At 39.2% G+C, this 13,886-nt stretch overlaps 1 protein-coding gene and 1 long non-coding RNA gene across 50 annotated transcripts in view; one reads left to right on the forward strand and one right to left on the reverse strand.

The window, feature by feature from the left end:
- The window catches only part of LOC138434011 (uncharacterized), a 110,762-nt gene that overhangs the window by 3,255 nt on the left and 93,621 nt on the right, over positions 1–13,886 (forward strand). The window lies entirely within an intron of this gene.
- The window catches only part of ACMSD (aminocarboxymuconate semialdehyde decarboxylase), an 88,708-nt gene continuing 83,037 nt past the window's right edge, over positions 8,216–13,886 (reverse strand). For 20 of the 49 annotated variants that reach the window (XR_011254588.1, XR_011254587.1, XR_011254594.1 and 17 more), the window contains one exon: positions 8,216–9,552. Coding sequence is in view for 20 of the 49 variants with exons in the window: in XM_069577756.1 (XP_069433857.1) it covers positions 9,490–9,552 (63 nt within the window). In the remaining 29 variants the exon portion in view is untranslated. Of the gene's footprint in view, positions 9,553–9,781; positions 13,623–13,886 lie in introns of those variants that run through there. The other 29 variants (XR_011254591.1, XM_069577758.1, XM_069577751.1 and 26 more) reach the window with 13 other exon arrangements.

Genomic DNA, 13,886 nt, shown 5'->3' on the forward strand with positions numbered 1-13,886 from the left:
TATATCTATACAATGAAATACTAGTCCCCTATTAAAAAGAAGGCATCAAATGCTGAAAGAAGAAAAGCTGCCAATCAAGAATACTCTACCAGAAAATCCATCCTTAGGAGTTGAAGGAGAGAGTTTTCCAGACAAGCAAAAGGTAATGGAGTTCGTTCCCACTAGACTGGCCTTACAGGAAATGTTAAAAGGACTTCTTTAGGCTGGAACAAAAGAGTGTTAATTGGCTGCAGGAAAACAGAGGATAAATACCACTGGTAAGTTATGTAGGAAAAATCAGAATAAAGTTGTAAAAGTGATAGGTTAATTACTTTCAAAGTTTGAAGATTAAAAGACAAAGTAGTAAAAATAACTATAACTACAAAAACTTGTTCAGAGACATGCAAGATAAAAATATGTAAATTGTGACATCAAAAACATACAACATCGGTGGGGAAGGGAATATAACTACAGAGTTTTATAATACATCCAAACTGAAGTTTGCTTGCTTGCTAAGTCACTGGAGTCATATCCAACTCTTTGTGACCCTGTGGACCAGACTGGAGCCCTCCAGGCTCCTGTGTCCATGGGATTCTCCATGCAAGAATACTAGAGTGGGTGGCTAACACGCCCTCCTCCAGAGAATCTTCCCAACCTAGTGACTGAACCCACATTTTTTAAGTCTCTTGCATTCACAGATGGGTTCTTTACTGCTCACGCCATCTGGGAAGCCCTAAGCTAGCTTCAGTTCAGTTCAGTTCAGTTGCTCAGTCGTGTCCGACTCTTTACGACCCCATGAATTGCAGCACTCCAGGCCTCCCTGTCCGTCACCAACTCCCAGAGTTTACCCAAACTCATGTCCATCGAGTCAGTGATGCCATCCAGCCATCTCATCCTCTGTCGTCCCCTTCTTCTGCCCCCAATCCCTCCCAGCATCAGGCTCTTTTCCAATGAGTTAACTCTTCGCATGAGGTGGCCAAAGTACTAGAGTTTCAGCTTCAGCATCAGTCCTTCCAGTGAACACCCAGGACTGATCTCCTTTAGGATGGACTGGTTGGATCTTCTTGCAGTCCAAGGGACTCTCAAGAGTCTTCTCCAACACCACAGTTCAAAAGCATCAATTCTTCAGTGCTCAGCTTTCTTCACAGTCCACCTCTAACATCCATACATGACCACTGGAAAAACCGTAGCCTTGACTAGACAGACCTTTGTTGGCAAAGTAATGTCTCTGCTTTTGAATATGCTATCTAGGTTGGTCATAACTTACTACTTACTGGGTTACTCTTTCCTTCCAAGGAGTAAGTGTCTTTTAATTTCATGGCTGCAGTCACCATTTGCAGTGATTTTGGAGCCCAGAAAAATAAAGTCTGACACTGTTTCCACTGTTTCCCCATCTATTTCCCATGAAGTGATGGAACCAGATGCCATGATCTTAGTTTTATGAATGTTGAGCTTTAAGCCAACTTTTTCACTCTCCTCTTTCACTTTCATCAAGAGGCTTTTTAGTTCCTCTTTACTTTCTGCCATAAGGGTGGTGTCATCTGCATATCTGAGGTTATTGATATTTCTCCCGGCAATCCTGATTCCAGCTTGTGCTTCTTCCAGCACATCGTTTCTCATGATATTCTCTGCATATAAGTTAAATAAGCAGGGTGACAATATACAGCCTTGATGTACTCCTTTTCCTATTTGGAACCAGTGTGTTGTTGCATGTCCAGTTCTAACTATTGCTTCCTGACCTGCATACAGGTTTCTCAAGAGGCAGGTCAAGTGGTCTGGTATTCCCATCTCTTTCAGAATTTTCCCCAGTTTATTGTGATCCACACAGTCAAAGGCTTTGGCATAGTCAGTACTTGTATAATTATAGATTACCTTTATGAGAATACACATATACAGGCAACAGATAAAATTGGCTCCCTCTGGGTGACATACATTGAATTTAATGCTTTTGAACTCTTCTACCATGTTTGTGGATTGACTTCTCAAAAATGAACTTAAAATTTTTTATTAGGTATCTGATAAAAGTGAGCAGTGTTTTACATTCAGAAATGGAAACCTATTCACTTTTGTCCAATTTTGATTTGGAAAAAGCCTCAGAATCGTTGTAAGCTAAGCAAATATGAAGTTGGTATTGATTTTAATTAAATTCATCTTAAGTAATTGAATATATATATTTTAAATGGAAGTATAGTTGATTTATGATATCAACTATAGCTGATTAGTTAGTTGATTAGTTTCAAGTGTCCATCACAGTGATTCAGCTATATATTGGGTTGGCCAAAATATTTGTTCAGATTTTCCCATAAGATGTTATGGAAAAACCTGAACAAACTTTGGTCTACCCAATCACCTTTAAATAAATAAATATTTATTTATGTTTGTATGTATTTATTTTGGGCCTCCCGGGTAAAGAATGTGCCTGCCAATGCAGGAGACATGGGTTTGATCTCTGGGTCAGGAAGATCCTCTGGAGAAGGGCATGGCAACCCACTCCATGGGTATTCTTGCCTGGGAAATCACATGGACAGAGGAGACTGGCAGGCTACAGTCCATGGGGCTGCAAAAGAGTCCTAAGTAAAATACAATGTTGCAACTAAACAACAACATTTTATTTATATATAATATTTATATTTATATATTCATTTTCATATTATTTTCCCTTATAGGGTATTACAAAATATTGAATATAGTTTCCTGTGCTATACAGTAGGTCTTTGTTGGTTATCTGTTTAGTATACAATAGTGTGTATGTGTCAGTCCCGATCTCCCAACCTATCCCTCTCCCCTTTGGTAACCATAAGTTTGTTTTCTAGGTCTGTGAGTTTCTGTTTTGTAAATTCATTTGTGTCATTCTTTTTGATGAATATAGGTGTACGTTTGCTGGTTGGGTAATAAATATTGGGTTGAATTAGAACTGGCTTCCTTTATAGGGGAGATAGAAAATTTGGAGAAGGGTCCAGTCCAAGGAAGAGAAATACTTGGATGACTGTGAAGAGTTGTCCTTTGGAATCTGATGGTGGTGGGATTTTTTTTTCCCTCCAGGGGTATGTTTTGGCGAAGTACATATACTAGATAAGAAGGGAGATAAAAGCCTAAAAGGGGGATTTTCTTGAGAGATTTTTGAGATTTTGGGTGTGATAAGTGCCAAAGAATTGATGCTTTTGCACTGTGGTGTTGGAGAAGACTCTTGAGAGTCCCTTGGACTGCAAGGAGAGCCAACCAGTCTATTCTGAAGGAGATCAGCCCTGGGATTTCTTTGGAGGGAATGATGCTGAAGCTGAAACTCCAGTACTTTGGCCACCTCATGTGAAGAGTTGACTCATTGGAAAAGACTCTGATGCTGGGAGGGATTGGGGGCAGGAGGAGAAAGGGACGACAGAGGATGAGATGGCTGGATGGCATCACTGACTCGATGGATGTGAGTCTGAGTGAACTCTGGGAGTTGGTGATGGACAGGGAGGCCTGGCATGCTGCCTATGGGGTTGTAAAAAGTCGGACACAACTGAGCGACTGAACTGAACTGAAGTGCCGTTTTAGGGCCAGGAGAGTCTTTTCAAATTTCAACTAGTTATATCCTTGTTGCAGTCCTTTAATGGACTGGAACCTGGTGGTCTGGAGTCAATGATAAGAAAGTGAAAGAAGGAAAGAGGCTAATATTCCCTGGGTTATGCAGAAAGCCAATAAAACCCTAGGACAAGGCTTGTACTGTTCACGTAGGCACAGGGCACCCTCTCAAAAGGTCTTGAGAGGTCTTGAAAGCCTGGGCAGGAAAATGAGCTTGGCAGGCTCCACGCTCCAGAGAATCAGCCAGAAAGAGAGACAGAGAAAGAGAAAAAGATAAAGAAGGACACGGGAACCCAAGTCTCTAGTGGAACAAGGGTCCTTTATTGAACTCTGTGTGAGTATATATACCTTATTACAAGGTAGCTTCTTCAGATAAAGATCAAAAGACCAGACTTTACAAGTTACCAAGGAAACAAGGAGTAACAGAGGCCGTAAAGCCAAAAGACAATCCATATCAAAAGAGGATCATAAACCATCCCTTTCGCCATATGGAAAAGCTAATGAAGGAAATCCTATGCAAGCATCCCATCTCTTTGATCTCAGTCCTGGGAGCGGCTTGCCACTCCGCTTGTTCCTGACAGGAACAGATAAGGAACAGAGGACTCAAGAGAGACAGGAAACAGCACACAGGAATCCTACTGTTAAACTTTCCCTGACATATCCTAATTAAAAACCTCACAGCCTTTTGATAGATCAAATTCCTCAAACCAGTGTATGGCCCCATGTGATCTTGTCTCTGTACCAAGAAGGGCTTGCTTTCTCACCTCCAGCCCCAGGGGTATCCTTTCCTGCTGTGCTCTCTCCTGCCACAAGGCTTTCATCTGTGCTCTTCCCTCTCTGCTCTTCCCTTTCCTCTTTGCCTCTCTACTTTTCAGCTGTTGTCTGGTCTTCAGAACCCAGCTGAAGCAACAGTTCTGAAAATTCTCTCCCTAACTCTAATGGGCTCATGTCCCGTATTTTAAGCTCTCTATACACTATGTGTGTCTCCTTCCTAGCTCTTGTCACAGTAGCAATTTTACATTAATTTGTTGCTTGTTTGATACCTGTCTCCCTAACTAGATTATAAGCGCAGTTGAGGGCAGGAACCATGTTTGTTTTTACTTATATTATCCCAGCAGCTAGTGTACATAGTGTACCCTCAGTAAATACTGTTGAATGCAAATGAATTAGGTCATAGTTTCTGCTCTCAAGAAAGTTCCAGTCTAGTGGGAAGATAGCAAATGCAATTCAAATTGAGAAGTGTCTGCTATTAGCAATATCAGTACAACTTTTAAAAGTGGACGATACTGATTAATGACATCTCAAAGCCTAGAAAACCATCATTCTAGGTCCTGAGGAATTTTAAAGAGAGCTAGAGAAAGAGCAATGCTATCAGATACATACTTGGAAAATTTTTTCTGGCCATAGGGTGGAAAGTGGATTATGCCAGACTAAGCCAAGAAACAGGAATATACATAAGAGATAATATCAATAATCTTGATGAGAGTTGAGGACCTGAATCTAGTTGGAAGCATTAGGGAAGACAGAATAGATAAGAAGTGAAAGATATAAAAATGGCAGAATCTATCAGACTTAATGTCAGGTTTGATGTGGGTGAAGGAGAAAATTTAAGTGACTGGGTGATGCCACTGATCAGTATTGGGACTATAGGAACTGGAACTATTTTGAGATAAAGGGATTGAGTTATACTGAGAGCATATGATTCTGCCCCCAAGTACTAAGTACCAATGTAGTGAAAAGATTTTTTTAAAACCTTAGTTTTGGCTGCACTGGGTCTTCATTGTTGTGCGTGGGCTTTCTCTAGTTGTGGCGAGCGGGGGCTACTCTTTGCTGTGGTGCATGGGCTTCTCATTGCAGTGACTTCTCTTCTTGTGGAGCATGGGCTCTAAGGTGCAAGGGCTTCAGTAGTTGTGACTCGTGGGCTTAGTTGCTCTGAAGCATTGAGATCTTTCCAGACTAGGTATCCAACCTGTGTCCCCTGCATTGCAAGGTAGATTCTTAGCTTCTGTACCACCAAAGAAGCCCAGTACCATAGTATTTTATATTTTTTCTTTTTTAATGCCTAAAGCTATTAGGCCTTCTTGAAACATTGTCTCCCCCTTGCTTCTGAATACATTTTTTTCTGGTTTTCTTCCTACTTCACTGAGCACTATTTAGTGTCCAGTGCTGGTGAATCCTAGTAATTAGTCTTAGGTTCTTTTGGTTCTCTGCTTTACTTTTTCTCCTGGTGATTTCATCCAGTCTCATTTCTTTAAATACTTTCTATACACTGATGCCCTTTTCCCAACTTCCCTCTTTAACTCCCCAAAATAGTGTACCTAACTGCTTATGGACACTCCTACTCAAATGTCTAAGACACACCTGAAATATAGTAAGTCCAACAGCAGACGGAGAAGGCGATGGCACCCGACTCCAGTGCTCTTGCCTGGAAAATCTCATGGACGGAGGAGCCTGGTAGGCTGCAGTCCATGGGGTCGTGAAGAGTCAGACATGACTGAGCGACTTCCCTTTCACTTTTCACTTTCATGCATTGGAGAAGGATGGCAACCCACTCCAGTGTTCTTGCCTGGAGAATCCCAGGGACGGGGGAGCCTGGTGGGCTGCCGTCTATGGGGTCACACAGAGTCGGACATGACTGAAGTGACTTAGTAGCAGCAGCAGCAGCAGCAGCCAACAGCAGAGCTATTGATTCTCTTTCTTCCCAAACCTGTTTTTGTCAGTCTTCCTCACGATGGTAAAAGAAATCAACCCAGATGCTCAAGTGAAAAAAACTAGGAGTCAAGGCACCTGTCTAAAGTATGGATGAGTTTAATAGCCTTAGCTACATTACAGAGGCTAAATGTCCCTAGAATTACTGCACAGAAAGGACATCATTAGAAAGCCCTTCTTTATATTTGGTTTAAAGAGGAAGTTTCTCATCTTTTCTAGTGTCTGCATAGTTTCACCTTATCTTAGAGTTAAATCTTTGATCGAATCTATTTTGGAGTTATCCTTATGTGTGATATGACAAATGTACCTAATTTTATTGCAGCATTATTTGTAATTGCAAAATATTGGAAATTACGTATAATGTCCAAATGTAAGAGACTGAACAAACTATGGTGCACACACACACAGACACCTGGGAATCAGCCTTGATTTTTTTCTTCCCATTTGCCCTTGTCCTCACATTTATCAAGTGCTGTTGCTTCTCCCTACAACCCCATGTCACTGTCCCTGTTCTACTACTCTTGCCCAAGTCTCCATCGTTTCTTGACGCCTTAAAATAATTCTCTGCTGCTGCTGCTGCTCCTAAGTCGCTTCAGTCGTGTCCGACTCTGTGCTACCCCATAGACGGCAGCCCACCAGGCTCCCTCGTCTCTGGGATTCTCCAAGCAAGAACACTGGAGTGGGTTGCCATGTCCTTCTCCAATGCATGAAAGTGAAAAGTGAAAGTGAAGTCGCTCAGTCGTGTCCGACTCTTAGCGACCCCATGGACTGCAGCCTACCAGGCTCCTCCATCCATGGGATTTTCCAAAAACATAAGACAGAGCATGTCACAAACCTATTTTAAAAACTCCACTGGCTTACTAAAAAACTTAATATGAAAATCTAAACTCTCGACCACAGCTTACTTCTCTGGCCAGCTTTTCAGTTTCATCCCTGTTTCTCCCTTGCTCACAAGCTCTGCCCCAGCTCTTTTCTGCCCCAGAGCCTTTGCTGCTCTAGCCCTTCCCCAGAATACTCTTCTCCATGGCCATTTCTTTCTGTTACTCAAGTCTTAGTTCAAAGTCCTCTTTAAACAGGTATTCTCTGGCCCTACAACTTAATGTTTTATCTCGCATCCTTCCCCGAGTCATTCTGTACATCTTCTTGTTTTAATTTGTGCATAATGTTTATCAGTATAAGAAAAGTTTCCTCCCTTCCTCCTTTCCTTCCTCCTCCTTCTCTCTTGCTCTCCATTTCTCCTTTCTTTGTCCTCCCTCCTTTATTTATTTACAGTTTCTTACCTACAGGTTATAGGTTTCATCAGAGAACAGATTTTATCCTTTTTGTTAACTTTCTATGTCCCCAGTGTGTGGAACTGCCTTACAACCCTGGCATATCATATAAGTACTCTGTGAATATGAATATACCCCAAATCTATTTAAACTATGTATTTATGGTTGCTTTTCATAATAAAGCAGTCATCAAACACTGTGTTTAAAGTGCTCAAATACGGAATATTTAAAAAGAAACAAGACATTTTCCCCTAAAGAATGGGGAAGTGAAAAATAATAACATATGCTTCATGTTGCTGTTTGACTCAACTTTTTCTTTTAAAGCAGACTGGAGTAACAAGCAAAGTGTTGGGTGGGTAAAATCTTAGAAAGCAACAGGAGAAGCAAGAAGGAAATGGAGTTATAGACTAAAATAAAGAAAATAATAAGATGAGTGTAGTTTAGCAAAGATTAAATCAGTACAATTTACATGTCATACTCAACTCTTGACTAATAGGAGGGAAAAGAAGTATGAATGAATCAAGAGGATGGGACTTCCCTGGTGGTCCAGTGGTTAAGACTGTGTTTCCACTGCATGGGGCATGGATTCAACCCCTTGTCAGGGAACTAAGATCCCTCATGCCATGGCGAGGCCAAAAAACCCCACACAAAAACAAAAAACAAGCCAGAAAACCACAATTAGAGCAAGTGGGTAATTTTGAAAAATTACGTTTTAGAATTCAGCCAGAGGTACATGAACCACAGATGTTCATCACCCCTCCCAGAACCAAGTTCATCTTCAGCAGACCAGGTAGAACAAATAGAAATGCAGTCAGTATAACAGGCTACCCTGGTATTGCCCTGCTCAACCTCCACAGCTTGCTTTACACAGTCTGCTCAGTATTTCAAATGGAAAGAGTTTCTGGTAAAAATAAATTACATACTGAAACTTCTCTCCAGAATAGATAAGTTCTTATTCATATGGAAACTATGTTCCCACTGTTTTGCCTTCCTATTTACCATCTTGCAACTCTTAACATGCTTTATTCATTTTTATAGACTCATCTCGAGTTCCAGCTTCTGTGAAGATGTGCCCAAAGTTGGAATCAAATGAATTTTTCTTAACTGAAATTCTGTGACATGCGTTTTTTATTGCTTAGTAATTATTCCACAAACATGTATTTTGCCTCCTTAATTGGGCTGTAAGTTCCTAGAGATTATGGAAAATGTGTATGTATATATATATTTTTTGGACTCTAAAGCATTCCCAGCCCACTTCTGAGCTAATGGAAGGTATTTAAAGTGAATAAAAATAGGTTATTTGGAACCTATTAACCAGTCCATTCTGAAGAAGATCAGCCCTGGGATTTCTTTGGAAGGAATGATGCTAAAGCTGAAACTCCAGTACTTTGGCCACCTCATGCGAAGAGTTGACTCATTGGAAAAGACTCTGATGCTAGGAGGGATTGGGGGCAGGAGGAGAAGGGGACGACAGAGGATGAGATGGCTGGATGGCATCACCGACTCGATGGACGTGAGTCTGAGAGTTGAACTCTGGGAGTTGGTGATGGATAGGGAGGCCTGGAGTGCTGGGATTCATGGGGTCTCAAAGAGTCGGACACGACTGAGCGACTGAACTGAACTGAACTGAACAAATATTTGCTCAAGGTAGAGAACCTACATGAACCCTCTAGGATGAATCTGTTATTTTTTTCATATGAATCATTAATGGCATTTTGCTTTTTATTTCTGCCATTAATTTTAAAGGCTGTAGGAAAATAATTTTTGATTTGTACATGAAATAATGTACTGTTTTTCAGGATAAAAACATGAGAATCATTTTTGTTATGAATAGTTTAGGGTATTTGAATATATTCTATTTCTGGATAAAAGAGTTCAAAATAGGATTTCAATAATGCATATGTGATACGTATTTAAAAGCAAAAGTAAAAGGTCTTCTTGAAATTTGCCTTTGTAATAAATTCAGTCATTCAAATTGTTTCCTTTCAAGACCCAAAAATTCTAGGGCATTGCCAGCTTTGAGTTTATCCTGAAAAAGAAAAGAAAAGGTTTTACTTTAAAGCATTATTTAATGGCTGTTTTAAAGTACTTACTAACTGTCTTCAGGTTTTTAAAAACTCAGTTCCCCAATGTGAGAGAAGAATACTAGGTGTTTAAACAATGATCTCTTGACCCATGTTTTGCCACACTATTTTAAAAATTATATTCATATATTTGTATTGAACAATATTTTAAAAGCAAAAAATGAATGACAGGTGGTATATTTGTGCTTTATTATTTTCTCTACTTCTCAAATATGTTGACAATCATCAACAAAACATGGTAGAGGTTTTAAATTTTTGAACATGTAAATAATGTATTATTTTCATTATAGCTAATGTAGAAAATGTATAATTTTATATTTTTTAATAGTAGCAGTTTCTAATGAAATATTTCTGCAAATGAATTTTATATTAAATAGTACAATGATAAGTTTAAGCATATTATAAACAGAATTATATTATGACCCAACAATTCCGCTCCTAAATATATCCAACAGAATTTTTAAAAGTATCAAACAGATACTTGAAAGGGAATGTTCATAATAGTACTCTGCATAGCAGCTGAAAGAAACAGCACAAGTATACATCAACAGATGAGTAGGCTTTTAAACGCGGTATACACATAAATGGAATATTCAGCCCCCAAAAGGAATGTTCTTTTTTTCTTTCAGTTTTATTGAGATATGATTAATATACAACACTGTATAAGTTTACGATGTAGAACAAGTTATCCTTCAATTAAAAAAATAAATTTAAAAAATTATGACGATAAAGTTTTAAAAATAAAATAACATAGAAGTAAAAAAAAAAAGTACAACATAATGATCTGACTTGTATACATCATGAAATGAATACCATAATAAGTTTAGTGGGTATCCATCATCTCATATGGACACAACATTAAAGAAATAGAAAAAATATTTTTTTCTCTTGGGATAAGAAGTCTTAGTATTTAGTCTCTTAATAACTTTCATATGTACATATAGCAGTGTTAATTATATTTATCCTGTTGTATATTACAGTCCTGGTGGCTCAGTGGTAGAGAATTTGCCTGTCAATGCAGAAGATATGGGTTCAATCCCTGGATTTGGAAGAGCCACTGAAGAAGGAAATGGCAACCCACTCTTGTATTCTTGCCTGGGAAATCCCATGGGCAGAGGAGCCTGGTGGGCTGCAGTACATGAGGTCACAAAAGAGTCGGACACGACTGAATGAGCATAAGAAGATTACAATCCTAGTACTTATTTATCTTGTAACTGGAAATGCATACCTTTTGACTGCCTTCTCTAATTCGCCCTTTGTCCCTTTATTTGAAATCTAACTTTGAAATTTGGTTGTAGAAGGAGGGGAGGAGACTTTTAACAAGGAAAACCCTCCTAGGAAAATGACTTCTTTGGTAACTTCTACAGGACCCTTCAATGAATTTTAAGAATTACTTGGAGTCAAATACAGAGAAAAGGTATAGCTTAGGTACCACTACCTTCTCCGTATATGTGTTGTCCTTTCACATGACCCTGAATAAGAGTCTCAGAATATTGTACAACTATGTACATTGATAAATTTCACATGAGAAAAAGACTGCCAAGTTTTTTTCACCTTCTCCCCAGCTATAGGTTAGATCTGCTCCACAGAAAAAGCTGTGATTTGAGAGTTAACTTTGTGATACCCTAATTGATATATGTCTAGCTTGCAAAGGACAGGCATGCAGCTGAGAGTAGAAGGAAACATGTATGGGGTTGTGTAACATCCATACCATTAGTGTGTATCTGTGTATCCTGACCACGTCAGGGTTCTCACATAGGCTTGCAGAGTGGGTAATTTGAGGCAAGGAGCTCTTACTTGGGGTTCTTCCGTGATTCACCCTGGGTCATCCTTCTGTAAAGGAAGACTTCAGAAATAATGGCTGCTGCTCTGAAAAACTATTTACTTTACTTTTTAAAATATGTTGGTACCAAGTATCCTTTGAAGGTGATACATTTTGGTGTATTGGATAGAGACCTGATCCTGGAGTTAGGAGATTTGGAGTTGAGTTTATGTGCTATAATCCAGCAATTATATCCCTTTGGCAAATCACTTAACACCCAAGTCTCATTTTCCTCCTCTGCATCTGCCTGGTGGAATGCATTTGCCTATCTCCCAGTGTTGTTGTGCTCATCAAATGGATTTATTTATTTCATTAAAAAATTTTAAGTGAAATTTTACCTTCATGTGGCTCAAAATTCAAAAGATAAGAAATGTGTTTCCTTTTACTAGTACTGCCCAACCACTACTTTTTCTTCCCAGACTTATAAGTTTCTTATCTGTTCTTCCAGAGATATTTTATTCATATATAAGCAAATTCTTATATGTAGGTTTATAATTTTTTCACAAATGGATAGTGAGCTATTTACAAATGAAAGTATGTGCATTTTTGGTACCTTTCTTAATATATCTTAGAAATTGATTTTTAATACTTTTTAATGGCTATACTGACCTGATGGACATGAATTTGAGTAAACTCCAGGAGTTGGTGATGGACAGGGAGGCCTGGCGTGCTGCTATTCATGGGGTCACAAAGAGTCAGACACGACTGAGCGACTGAACTGAACTGAACTGAATGGCTATATAGACTCCATTGTATAGACATACTATTATTTATTTAACTATTCCCCTGTAGATTGTTTTTAGTCTTTATTACAATGTTATGATGAGTAACATGTAACGTTACAGAATATCATGTATTTATGACTGCATGCAATTTTTATTCAAGATTTTCTGAAAACTCGAAAGTGATAGACGTAAAATTAAATAACAAAAGGCATATAATAGTAATTATTATTATTCCACTAAAGTCTTAATCAGGATATTTGACATGGAGTTTGAGTAAACTCTGTGAAACAGCGAAGGACAGGGAAGCCTGGCATGCTGCAGTTCATGGGTCGCAGAGTCGGACACAACTTTGCAACTGAACAATAACAACAGGATACTTGGGGTAGTCTGGTTTTAGTTTAATTTTCATTAATGTTATAGGTAGTTTTTCATTTTCAACTCTTAATATAAAAAGTAGAGAAAATCTTAGTATTGCTTTCTACTTTAATAAGTATATATTTAACAATTATATGAGCTCAGTCGGTAAAGAATCTGCCTGCAATGCAGGAGACCTGGGTTAATTTCCTGGGTCAGGAAGATCCCCTGGAGAAGGAAATGGCAACCCATTCCAGTATTCTTTCCTGGAGAATCCCATGGACAGAGGAGCCTGGTGGGCTACAGTCCATGGGGTTGCAAGAGTAGGACACGACTTGGTGACTAAACCACCACTACCGTTTAACAATTCAGGATTTTTAGTTCCTTAAGGTGGGTAAGTGCCAAAGGAGACACTTCCTGTTTAAAGCAGTCCAAGGTTTCCCAGTTAATAACTTGTGACTAGTATATATCAAAATGTCCTCTTCTTGGCATCTGTTAATGTGCTTCAAGTGTCTAAGAAGATGTGATGAGCTGTATCCCTAACAATTAGAGTAAAGAATTAGAGTTGAAGAGAACTTTTGGATCCTAGTTTAGAAGAGAGTCAAGTCTCATACAAAAGGGTTATGACTGAGACTTTTGTAAAATTTTTTAAGGATTTACATCTCCGTGTTTTCATTTTGGCATCCCTGGCCCCTAGTGGTGAAGTCTTAGGAAGAACTTGTTTCATCGTGAGCGGGTGTGGAATGGGATTTGCATGCTCAGTTGGTCTGATTCTTGTCTCCTTTGTCTCCTGCACTGGCAGGTGGATTCTTTACCACTGTAGGATGGGAAAGTCAAAATGTTAGTTGCTCACTCATGTCTGACTCTTTGCAACTCCATGGATTGTAGCCTGCTAGGCTCCTCCATCCATGGAATTCTCCAGACAAGAATACTGGAGTGGGTAGAAATTTCCTTCTTCAGAGGTTCTTCCTGACCCAGGGATCAAACCAGCACTGAAGGTGGGCTCTTTACCGTCTGAGCCACCAGAGAAGCCCATGGGATGTGAAGGGGATGGCAAAGGAGAGGAAATCTGGGGACACAGTGCCTCATTTTAAGCTCATTTTGTTTCAGGAACCTAAGGGGCAGAATAGGAAGTGTCAGCATTAAGACACATTTAGCCACCCTAAAAGTCACATGCTGAATGAAAAACAAAAATCCAGTTGCTTGAGGGTTCTGCATCATTGAGTCCTGTTAGTCAAGACTTGAGTCTAGATATCCAAATTACTAGAATCATTACAACTTTGGAGATTGGTAGATTTATAATAGAAACATGTTTTCTTATTCATCTAACGTGCAAATCTAAATATATTATTATAATATGCTTCTTTATCGTTTTCTT

Source organism: Ovis canadensis, chromosome 2 (genome assembly GCF_042477335.2).
Source record: "Ovis canadensis isolate MfBH-ARS-UI-01 breed Bighorn chromosome 2, ARS-UI_OviCan_v2, whole genome shotgun sequence".
Classification (NCBI taxonomy): domain Eukaryota; kingdom Metazoa; phylum Chordata; class Mammalia; order Artiodactyla; family Bovidae; genus Ovis; species Ovis canadensis.